Here is a 12,239-nt window from a genome sequence, read left to right as displayed (position 1 = left end):
CTTGACAATCTCACATCTGCGCCACTGCTTCCGGAGCAATGAATGTATATGCGCAGATATCCAGAAGTGCAGTGGCACACGCACAGTCGCCGCTCCAGTAGCAGAGCCTCTGCACTTGTAGTGCTACTCAGAGCAGCGGTGCAGATGTGAGGTTGTCAGGGCTGGGCAGATGTGAGGCCCTGTCAATCAAGAGGTAGGTGGGCTCATTTTCACCTGCAGGGGCAGCCCCTTTACAGGTGAAGAACTTTTGCCAAAAAGACAAATTGATTTGTTAGAATCTATTTCCTCATCCCTAGGGGGCACAGATGTCCATGCTTCTCTCTATTCACTTCCATGGGCGTTATGTCGGGGTACCACCATTCTCCACATAGATGTGGGTCCTAGAGGTGGGCCCCACATTGTTCAGACAATTATGATCTCAAAAAGAGAAGAATGAAGAAAAATGAAATAAATAAGAATTTAATACAAAAATACGAAGAAAAAAAAATTAAAAAAAGACAAACAATGGATAAATACACAACTGTATGTATGGGAAGTTGAGCAGTCTCAACCGAACAGTGAACTGCCACCGTCCAGCTACTCTGTATTATACAGTAAAACCTCTGCACTTCCATATGGCACATCCTACAGCAAAAATAGATGTGTGATCAATTTACATCGACAAAGAACGCTTGTATTTTATTAAGGCTGTGCATAAGGAAAACATGTCGGGTCGGGAGCCTTCAGAAAGGCACATAGGAGGTGTGCACAGCGAGTCCATAATATCTGTACCTGTACAATCACGGATGAATAGGCAAGCATGCAAGTAGCTTACAACCATCATTTCTCATTCTGCAGCAATATGGAGTCTTGGATGATGAGAAGATGGAGGATTTCCTCCAGTACACAGTTTTAAAGTTATTTATTAAAAATAAAAAATAAAATAGACAAACATTTGGAAAGTAAGACATTGAATGGTGTATTTTGGACAAAGTGCCTGGTAGTCCCTACCGATAAGTTTGTGCCGTTCGGGTCTGAAGCTTGTCGCGGCGTCAGTGTAGTGGTTAGCCCAAAACAGTTATCCATTCAAGTGAAAGAGGAGGAAATTCCCACTGACATTATAAAAAGTTGACTTAACGGTTCAAGTAATGGGGTTTTACGGCCACAGTTTAATAATAATGCTATGTTACAGGAGAAAGTTCTTTGTAAGGTCATCCTTCATTAAAGCCTTCTCTTAAAGGGCCCGTGGTCTCTTGGGGTTTATCTGCTTGCTGGCTTGTTCCTCCTCTTGTAAAGCAGATCGGAACGATTTCACTTTGTCTGAAAGAGTCAAAAGAACTCGCATCACCCGGATGATAATTAAAAGGTTTAATAATATTGCTTTATGCATATCCTCTATGCACCGCTCATGTTTTACTGCGGGTAATGGTCCAGAATTGTGGTTACAGATTCCGTCACCTCTCCTGACCAGTCTGTTTTAGTATCTACTTGCATTCCCCACGTAGCCATTCTAGAGCTTCTATTCTTAAGACTGTATGTTTGGACATTCCCCTATTATTCCTACTAGAACTTTGAATAAATGCACTTACACACACACACTAGCTGTTCCCAGTGGGAGGCGTGTCACTGGCATCACTGATTGGATAGTTTCAGACTGTGCAGGGTCACCACCCCCCAACTGGTACCAGACCTCCAATGGCCTATCCTAAGGCTAAACCTCCAATACTGTATTCTCAGATGAGCCCTTTAAAGATTTGCAGGAAAAATCTGATTTGGTTTCCCAGGATATAATGTGAACCCATTGGCCATCTACAGATAAATGAACTCTGTGTCTGGCGTTCTGCAGAACTGATAAGGGTAGGTTCACACCTCCGTTTAACTGATCCGGCAGAGAACAGCCTGCCAGAGGTCGCCGGATACTGCCATTCACTGCCGGACCTCATCCTGCATGAGTGCCGGGTTTCAGCTGGACAAAAAAAATGGTACATGCAGTGTTTTTTTGCCCGGCCCAAATTCGGACGGCAGTATCCAGCTAGACCGGATCAAGTGAAATCCTGCAGGTTGTTCTCTACCCATAGCAGTTAAATACACACCTCGTAATTCAGTAAGGATGTCAATCTTCTGCTCTAGGATTGCTTCAAGTTGTGTAGCGTAAGAGTCCACATCGTAGTCCACCTCTTCAGCCATTTCTAACAGCACTTTCTCATCTTCAAGCCATCGTATAGATTCCTGTGCATAAAAACAGCAGCTCCTGAGATGATGCAGTGTTGTCTGGCTAATGGCCAGTTCACACAAATGTTTTTTTTGCACAATTTTTTGACACATATTACATGCATATTTTGATGCGTAATACGCCTGTAAACTGCCTCATTTATTTCAATGGGACTCAGCAGTTGCTTCTTTTTTTACACCTTCTATCTTGGGGCAGAATCAGCGCTGATTTTCCCATTATAATTAACGGGAGGCAGAAAAATACACACAAAAAAAAAAAAAACACACGCCTAATTTTGATGCAAAAAAAAAAAAAAAAGTACTTGGATTCAGCGCTAATTTTTTACACGTGTATTTTAGAAATCAGCCGTGTGAACTGACCCTAAGAGTTCATGAGCAAAAAAAACAGAGTGAGGGGCAGCAATAGGAATCGGGTCCGGGCACCTGAAGAGTGATGGGTCCAGAAAAGACGGTAACAGAGAGACATCTACATCCAGCCACAGGAGGAGGAAGGGCGGCTCCGCGGCTGAGCCTCACACTGGCGGATGGCGCCCACAAGGATGTAAGATTTCATCAATAATACTGCTGCACCAACCACTTACATGCACCTATAGACCCCAATTATGTCCCACACAAGAAACGTGTATACCGTATGTCAGACCTACCTGAAACACGGCTCTGTGATCTTCTACAACCTGTTCCTCCATCTCCACCATTTGAGACACTGCTTCATGGAAGGTGAACAGTTGTGGGGAAACCTCTTCCTCCTGAATATCACAGAATGAGGAGAGTCCTATTCAGTAATCTGAATGAAGTCAATAGACACACTATATGCACGTAACGTGACGATAAAAGGCTAAAGAGGTCTCAGCTTCAGGATCAGAAAGGGAAAAAAGAGCCACTTTTTAGATCCTGCATCACTTTGTATTTTTGTGTTTGACACGTGGGTGACACTTCCAATATGGCCGCCTTTCCTATTGTCCGTGTACAACTGACAGGCAACCTTTTAGGCCCTGTGCGGTACATTTATGACACTGGATGTTAAGTACCAGCTGCCAGCAACATCAATGTATAGCACAGGGCAGGACACAGTTAAAGGGGTTGTCTCACTTCAGCAAATGGCATTTATCATGTAGAGAAAGTTAATACAAGGCACTTACTAATGTATTGTGATGGTCCATATTGCTTCCTTCGCTGGCTTGATTCATTTTTCCATTACATTATACACTGCTCGTTTCCATGGTTATGACCACCCTGAAATCCATCAGTGGCTGTCGTGCTTGCACCATCCTCTCTGGTGGCCGGGACCGTGAGAGTGCACATAGCCTGGTGCTTCTTTCTATAGTGTGCAAGCACGACTACTGATAAATTGCAGGGTGGTCGTAACCATGGAAATGAGCAGTGTATAATGTGATGGAAAAATGAATCCAGCCAGCATAGAAAGCAATACGGACTATCAAAATACATTAGTAAGTGGCTTGTATTAACTTAGTCTACATAATAAATGCTATTTTCTGAAGTGAGACAACCCCTTTAATAGAGATATTGGTATTTTTTCTGTTATGATGGACATTTTTGAGTGCATCTTTAAAGGGGCTGCCTGGAAATAGAAAAAAGGGTCTGCCGGACACAGCCCATGGATAGGAGTGCAATGCTTTCTGAGAACAAGCAGGCCCTATTCCCAGTTCTGAACCACCCCTTTAAGACATGATTCACTCTCAGTCTGTGGACGTGTTTCACTCTTCTATATTATCCATTCAGCATTTACAGCCAGGAACATTTTTTAGGTGTTTTATATCAAATGACCTCTGATGACACATCACGTTCAAGTTACAGGAGACCTCATACACCAGGGGTCAGCCACCTCCGGGACTTCAGCTGTTGTGAAACCAGAAATCCTGACGTGTTCCATTCCATTCCCTTCTATGGGAGTTCGGAGAACAGGCGAGCAAGTATGCATGCTAGGAGTTGTAGTTTCACCACAGCTTGCTGAACCCCAGCGTAGATCATCAGGCTGTGTAGTACACATATCCACCCACATTTTGTTCACATAAGAGCTTGAGGTCGTCTCTCTGAGGGGAGCTGCCCACTCCCCACAGTGACTCCAAGTCATCCAGCTGATTCTGGGCATGATGTAACATGGGGCGGAGGTCTCCTGCCGCGGTCGGATCCACGGTCAGTTCTTTCACTCTGAAAAGAGGAGCAGTTCATTAGTAGGAGGAACAGCTCAGATGGTCCTCTGTCCTGCCAGATGTTCAGGGCACAAGAAAAGAAAAGAAGAAGCCACTAGAGTAACAATCTGAATGCATAATTGTCAGCTTTAAGATCTCCTTGTTTTAGATCCAACACAATCATCTTTTACCCAATACAGGGGCACGTATCTACTGGCAGTATATGAGGGAAGTGCATTCAAGGGTTTTTTCTTGGATTTAAATATTGATTATCCTCAGGATAGGTCTTAAATATCTGATCGATGGGGGTCTGGACAATCAGCTGTTGGAAGGGGCCATGGCACTGTGCGAGCCTGCGACCTCTTCCTTGGCCAGCGATATCACGTCCAGTGGCGACATGGTCTCAGTCCCATTCAAGCGACTAAAACCAAGCACAGCTGCTATACAATGTATGGTGCTGGGCTTGGAATACTACGAAGGAGCCATAGTGCTCATCCGAGCACCACGAACCCTTCAAAGGGGAGGATAGGTTATCAACATTTAATTCCTGGAAAACCCCCTTTAAACAGACTTGGGCTCTGGCACAGGGAACCAATTCTTCCCAGGTCCGAAGTTCTCAGATATGCCAGAAAGACACAGTGGACTTTTCTTCTAGAACTCTACATAAGGGCTTATTCAAATGATGCACCATTTGAATAAGCCCTTAAAATTAGACTGTCACCCCAAATATCTGGAGTTTTAGTGTTCTCATCTTTCAGATGCCCTAGTGCCAATTAGAGTAGCCCTCAGCTGTGATGCCTTTTAGTATACTTCACATCCCCCAGAGCTTCAGGAAGCCCTCTTGGGCACTAATAAGGGTTGAGAGTCCTCACATGTCATATGTAAAGGACATCTTATGCTAATCATTGAGGGTCTGACTGCAGGGCATCTGGGATCCCAAGAACGTTCTAGATTTGTTCTTGGCATCAGTTGTGTAGACCACACATGCACGATGGCCATGTAGATGAATGCCAGTGATGGAAACTGCTGAACGAGACCACACTAGACTTTCTGTAAGTCCCATTCATCTCGAATGGAGATAAATCTCACATGCGTGACCTCTTCTCTTCTGGTACCAAGAACAAAACTTAAGTTTTTTTTGAGAGATCCTCAAAGGGGCTGTCCCAACAGTCCATGCCCATATGCACTGAAGTGGGTTCCTCCCTGTGCACCCCCTCTATTTGCCATAGAGAAGAGCAGCTGCAAATACTGGCTCTGGCACTGCCAGACCACGAGGTGCAGCTGCCCTCATCAGCGGTGACAGCCTCTTCAAAGGTCTTCTACACACGAACAAGGAAATCTCTACCAGCTGACAGCCAAAAATAAATGATCCAAACTAAATGCATGCTACCAACTTATGATGACATTCTAGAAAACCATGCAACACAAAGTCAACTGAAAGTGTGAGCAATAAATAAAAAGGACGGTGCCAATGGCTCAAACCACGAGAATACATGAATGCACATGACAAGGTTCTGGAGGTTAGACCTGGTGAGCGTAGGAGAGAAGTCGTCATACTCATAGGAAGGAGAGAGATCAGAGCGACTTCCGCTACCCTGAGAGAAGGGAATATCCGATGGACTAATCCCAAATTCCTTTACCCTGGAGCCCGAGACACAGCAGGAAGATGAAGCAAAGTTGATAAGCATAGAAGAGAATTTAGCATTAAGCCCATCCAAGGCTGAGCAGAGATTCAACAGAACATTACAAGGTGCAGAAATTAAGACTGTGCGACATAGAAACGTACTGCAGAGAGATACATCATCTGTAACTTACAGAAATCTGAGCTGTGGAGGAGTATGGCTTATGGCAAGTCACTGAGGAGATTGGTGGGGGGGATAAAACCTCTCGGACCCAAGTCTCTTCATCTTTTCTTCTGACTACACAGTTCCTTTCAAAGGAATGGGGCCGTGTTGTAATTCCCTGCACTTCTTGTGAGAGTATCCTTGTGCAGGGAAACCCTAAATACCCCCGGGTGCACCATTATGTATGTTGCAACTCAACCCCATTCACTGTAATAGGGCTGAGCTGCAATACCAGACAACCCATGGACAGGTGGGGCGCTGTTTCTAGAAGAGAAGCCTTCCGGCAGAGAAGGGCCTGCTAGTGTTGTCTGGATCTGGCATTGCCGGATGTTAACCGTAATGGGATCCGGCGGAGATCCGACTGCTACACGACAACCTGCTGGAAAGGTGTAATGCAAATGTGAAAGCAGAGGGGGCCGGCCATTACTGAAGCCTCACTACTCTATTACTGTATGTCTTGTGATTACAAAGAATGTTCTCCAACTTAGGCTACTTTCACAGTAGAGTTAGCAGGGTCCGGCTGAGGAACAGCCTGCCGAATCCGTACTAACTGTAGCCCATGTGTGCCGTTGGAAGTCCGCTCCCGCCCTATTCACTATAATGGGGACGAGCCGGAAGTCCGGCCGCAGCACGGCAAACATGCCGAGAGGCAGGCGGCCAAAAACTGCAGCATGCCCAGTTATTATAGTGAATGGGACCGGAGCGGACTTCCGGCGGCATACATGGGCTAGCGTTAGTACGGATCCGGCAGGCTGTTCCCCTGCCACCGCTAATGTGAAAGTAGCCTTAACTAAAAAGCACTGTATACCTGGATCCTAAGGATGTAGATACGTGTTCAGAAGAGAAAAAGAAATTACCTGTTTGCATATCTTAAGGTGTTTAAGGTATTTTCACAAGATGCCATTCCAGGGGAAATAGTAGCAATCTGCGAGGGAATGCACAAGAGATTACTCATCTTTAAACGAGGAAATTGGTTTCCAGTTTAATGTACATAAAGCATCATTATTGCAGAAGGTGCACATTCCCCTTTAATCTGTCTACTGACCGCCCCCCTCCCCAATACTTGCCATTGAAAGAGGGCTAACTAACTTATCTGTGGAGGTCATACCACTGATCACGAGGACCCCATATCCCGTGGAACCACTCGAAATGTACAGAGCGCTGTACTTGGCCATCTCCTGGATGCCCAGAAAAATGAACGAAGTGGCTGAGCGCATCCCCGACTGGCTACTTTGGTCATTTCAGGGGTTCCACTGGCTACAGGGTACCCCTTCTCCTGGCAGCAGGACCCCCACCGATCTAACCATTATCCCCTACCCTGTAGATAAGGGAGAACATAACCGGAATACCAATTGAATGCCATCTCCCGTATAAAACTCCTGACTGCACGGATATGTAACAAAATAAATGTACTGGAAACAATGGGTTAAAGCTTACCATGCACGTCCGAGAGTTTTCACCAATGAAAGAGTCCCGCAGAACCTGTGTCAGTTTACTGGCCCTGAACGGCGTGTGGGGCTTATTCCGGCCAAGTGCACGGATGCATTCCTGGAAACACAAAGCAGGAGCCAAGCTTAGCACATCCTCTATCGAGAAAGTATTGTATTTAATAAATTTTATATAGAACATTTACAGTGTAATCTTATACTCGCTAGCGCACATTTATGTCTGCACCTTTTCTGAGGAGCTCTGTACTCCAAAATAGCGCACACTGTGAGACATTTATTAAAGGGGTTATCCGATATCTAAAATATCCCTGCCAATGCCCGGGCCCCGTGTATGGATTATACTTACCTGCTCCCTGGGTTCCTGCCCAGCTGCTGCATCTTCCGGTCGCTCGGATCAAAACATCCGGTGATAGCCAATAGCAGGCCACAAAGAAGACGAGCCCCCAGGAGGCTGGTCACCTTTGCGGACTGCTATTGCCCCCCCATTGCCAGATGTTTTGATCTGAGCGACGGGAAGATGCAGCGGGGGCCATGCAGGGATTCGGAGCGACGTGGGCGCCAGGTAAGTATAATCCACACAAGGGGCCCGGGCATTAGGAGTGGGGGGGGGGGGGGGGGGGGGGGGGGGATATTTTAGATATCGGATAACCCCTTTAACCATCTGCAATCGAATCTGGGGACATTTGTATCAAGCATGCCAGTTTGCAAAAGTTTCGTGAAAAGTGGGCCATGGCTTACTGCTTGGTCAGGATTTAGACACATTTAGAAAATGGAGCAAAAAAGTTCACAAATGACAAAAAAGAGTCACATCTCTACTTCACGCAGACGTACCTACAGCCAGTGTAAAAGCTAAGGACGTATGTTGTGGCAAATTTATCAATGACGGCATCTGTAGTCATAAATTTGGCGCAACATGTCAATAAATTGATCTAGCTGTAAAGGGGTTATCGGAGAAGTATTTTTTTGATCTTTCACCCCTTGATGTGATTTAACAACTGCTGCATTGATGATTTCGGACTGTCACAGCGCGAGTCTGTCCGACTGTGCAGGCGCAATCCGCATACACTGTGTGGTGTAACGGGGCTAGGATGACATTCACAAAGTGAGGCATGTGATCCCGGAAGTGCCTGCAACCTAATTAGAGCGCAGCGCTGGCACGATAAGTCAATTTTACTTAATCATCAGTGCAATGGTTGTAATCCACTTTAAGAGAGGCAAGATGAAATAAAAGAAAAAAAACACATCTTGGAAAACCCCTTTAACTTGTACATTGGCTAAAATGATGTTCTTTTTGATAGATATAGGCAGTATGTTTAGTATTAATAGGGATGGGTTATATTTGGCAGAAAGCATCCATTATCTGGCGGCACTTTAGTGCTGCTCACACACCCTAAAAATCACCCAAGGTCTGTTTAATATCAATTTTTTTTAAATGTCCCTGTACTTTGGAAAAACCTTTAATATGTCATAGCAGCATATCAAAAGTGTTGATTGGTGGGGGTCCCGGTGCTGAGACCCCCACTGATCGCTAGAACGAGGTGAGAAAAGCACTCGCATAGCGTGCTCTCCATCCTCTCAGCAGAGGATTGGAGCGAGACAGATTCAATAGCGCCCGTCTCGATGCAGCAAAGAGAGAGCACGATAGGTGAGCGCTTCTGTCCTCATTGTAGAGATCGGCAGGGGTCTCAGCCCTTGGCCCCCCAGCAATTAAAACTTTTGATATGCTCATGACACATGAAACATGAAACATTTTCCCAGATTACAGTGCCTCTTTAAGAACGTCGACTTTTCTTGCATGTCATTCAAGAGCTTACATAAAAACCCACCTTTAGTGCTAATAAACTCTTGTTTATCTCAGCCCCTTCGAGTCGGGTTTGTCTGTCTGCGCTCGAGGTGTCAGCACCTCGTTCATTTCCAGCCAAATCAATCAGAGAAAATTTACCATGGAGCTTCCCTTTCCGTCGTAAGATTATCTGGAACACAGCGTGACTTCTAGAAGAGTGTGCATTAGCCGAGGTCTGACCTGACGTCCTAAAGCATGGGGGGGAGGTAAAAGAACCAGTCACCTATGGGTAGTGCACGGATTATGAGGAAATTCCATATAACAGCAGTAATGAGAGTCAACACCTACAACCAGGACATGTAAAAAGCAGTCTCATTACGTATCCTACCTGCAGCTATTGCCAATCTCAATGAGCTTGAGAACGTCTTCTACACATTTCACTTCTCTCTCCTGTAGGCCAACCACCTGCACCTGCTGCTTGCCATCTTCCAGGACTCTTAATTTGGTTTTCCGGTTCAATAAGTCAAAAACCTTAAAAAAAGAAAAAAGGGATCCCCCATTAATAGAATTTATCACTTATCCTTTGGTAAGAGGACCGCCATTGGGACGCTCAATGTCACTCCTATACAAGGCTTTGGTAGATATGGAAACAGAAGAGTGAGAACATCAAACAACTGCTCCCATCCACAAGAGGAACATGGTCCCCTGTCCTAGTGATTGGCAGAAGCTATCATGTCTGCCCCTATACTGCGAGTAGGTGATAATAGTTATAAATAGTCAGAATTCACCTACCGCCCAAGTCCTAGGCCAGTTTCAACCATAAGGACAGCCCTTACCCCATGCCAGTGAAATTCAACTAACGACATTTTGCCCCCATCGCCCCTCTTGTCTAAACTCCAAGACGTTTCATGGCTCCTATGTCTTATAGCCAAGTGCATTTAACGCTTTCACTGCCACGGCAATGTTCACACTTCTGACAAACAAAACCTGATTATGAACCTCATTATTCCCTCATACCCATACATTCTACTGAAAGTCATGGGCACCATCATTCAAGTTTGCCCTATTTAAAATGCATAAAAATTCACATTTGTCATCCAGTTTGTCCCAAGAATCACCTGAGATGCAAAACACTCTAAAAAAGATCGGTATGTACAATGCATTTAGAAATTCTTCAGACCCTTTCACTTTTTTTCACATTTTATTTTGCGGCCTTGTGGTAAAATTTTAAAAGATAAATAAATAAAATTAAAGTTTTTCCCATCAATCTGCACTCAATCTCCCTTAATGAGAAAGTTAAAAAGAGAATTTTAGAAATTTTTGCAAATGTATTAAAAAGGCGATGCTAAAATTTTACATGGACATGAGTATTTAGACCTTTGCTATGACATTTGAAATTTAGCTCTGGGGCCTCCCATTTCTCTTGAGCATCTTTGAGATGTTTCTCCACCTTGATTGGAGTCCACCTGTGGTAAATTCAGTTGACTGGACATGATTTGGAAAGACAAAGCCTCGTCTAAATAAGGTCTCACAGCAGACAACGCATATCAGAGCAAAAACTAAGCCAGGACGAGGAAAGAGCTGCCTGTAGAGCTCAGAGACAGGATTGTGTGGAGGTTCTGATCTGGAGAAGGTACAAAACAAGTTCTGCTGCACAGAAAGTTGCCAAGAGCACAGTGGCCTCCATAATTCTTAAATTAACGTAGTTCAAAACAAACAGAACTCTTCCTAGAGCTGGCTGTCCCACCAAGCTAAGTAACCAGGGGAAAGGGCCTTGGTACAGGTGACCAAGAACCCAATGGTCACTCTGGCTGAGCTCCAAAGATCCTATGTGCAGATAGAAGAAACTGCCAAATTGTCAACCATCAATGCAGCACTCCACCAATCTGGGCTTTATGGCACAGTGGCCAGAAAGAAGCATCTCCTCAATAAGAGACACATGAGGGCAGGGCTGTGCAGCTGGGCCACATGAACGCTGCTATGTGAGCATCGCTGCAAGCCTCCTCTTACCGGGCTAATCGTGAGCCTTGTTCTCATACACATGGGCAAAACACCCAAGGACAGGTGCAGGGACCTGCGGAGTACCTCAAGACAGGGTGGAAAACAAGGGGATATCGAGCGACTCTGGAAAGGAGCGCCGCCGCCGCCACCACCCACGCTACATGAAGTGCATGAAGCGCATGGAATGCAAGAACTACAGGGAGCACTGGAAATACCCAAGATGGCGCTTCCTAAGCAGCACAAACACAGAGGCGCACAAACACCAGACATTGAAGCCGAGGACTCTGAAGCAGACGATAGCAGTGAGCTGGACGTCCCTCCAACACTCAGACATGACCAGCAAATATCCAAATCTCTCCTAAAAGAACTAATGACACAAGCACTGGAGCCTCTGATATGTGAGTGGAAAGATATAAAGCACGACTTGAGACATATGTATACCAGATTGGAGACTATGGAAACAACCCAGGCTACTTTAGTCGATTTTAATAATGAAGGGGCGCATAGTCTGGGAAACTGTCAAGCACATGTAAAGTACTTATATTTGATTAAAGATCAGGAAAATCGTGGTAGGAGGAATAATCTGAGGTTAAAGGGGTTGCCTGAATCAGTCACGCCAGACTCACTGACCTCTAATATGCTGGGTCAGGACTCAGGCAATCTAGAGATGGAATGAGTCCTTAGGGCACAACAGCCTCCTCCGAAGCGAAATGAAGCCCCGAGAGATGTTATCTGTCACTTGACACATTACCAGACTAAAAAAATCCTCGCAGCTTCTAGATCTGCAACCCCAATTTTGTAT

The 12,239-nt window shown here is 45.2% G+C and overlaps 1 protein-coding gene across 4 annotated transcripts in view; it reads right to left on the bottom strand.

The window, feature by feature from the left end:
• Positions 1-886: 886 nt before the first annotated feature.
• Positions 887-12,239, bottom strand: part of KIF2A (kinesin family member 2A) — a 63,463-nt gene continuing 52,110 nt past the window's right edge. For 3 of the 4 annotated variants that reach the window (XM_040421321.1, XM_040421322.1, XM_040421323.1), the window contains exons 13-20: positions 9,825-9,967; positions 9,480-9,684; positions 7,643-7,753; positions 7,063-7,130; positions 4,230-4,380; positions 2,856-2,957; positions 2,073-2,208; positions 887-1,299 (exon numbers count right to left, since the gene is read on the bottom strand). In XM_040421321.1, the coding sequence (XP_040277255.1) occupies positions 1,214-1,299; positions 2,073-2,208; positions 2,856-2,957; positions 4,230-4,380; positions 7,063-7,130; positions 7,643-7,753; positions 9,480-9,684; positions 9,825-9,967 (1,002 nt within the window). In that variant the 3' untranslated portion in view covers positions 887-1,213. Of the gene's footprint in view, positions 1,300-2,072; positions 2,209-2,855; positions 2,958-4,229; positions 4,381-5,888; positions 6,003-7,062; positions 7,131-7,642; positions 7,754-9,479; positions 9,685-9,824; positions 9,968-12,239 lie in introns of all 4 variants that reach the window. The other variant, XM_040421325.1, reaches the window with a different exon arrangement.

Source organism: Bufo bufo, chromosome 2, assembly GCF_905171765.1.
Source record: "Bufo bufo chromosome 2, aBufBuf1.1, whole genome shotgun sequence".
Taxonomy (NCBI): Eukaryota; Metazoa; Chordata; class Amphibia; order Anura; family Bufonidae; genus Bufo; species Bufo bufo.
The sequence above is the reverse complement of the archived record's forward strand: the minus strand, read 5'-3'. Positions and strand labels throughout refer to the sequence as shown.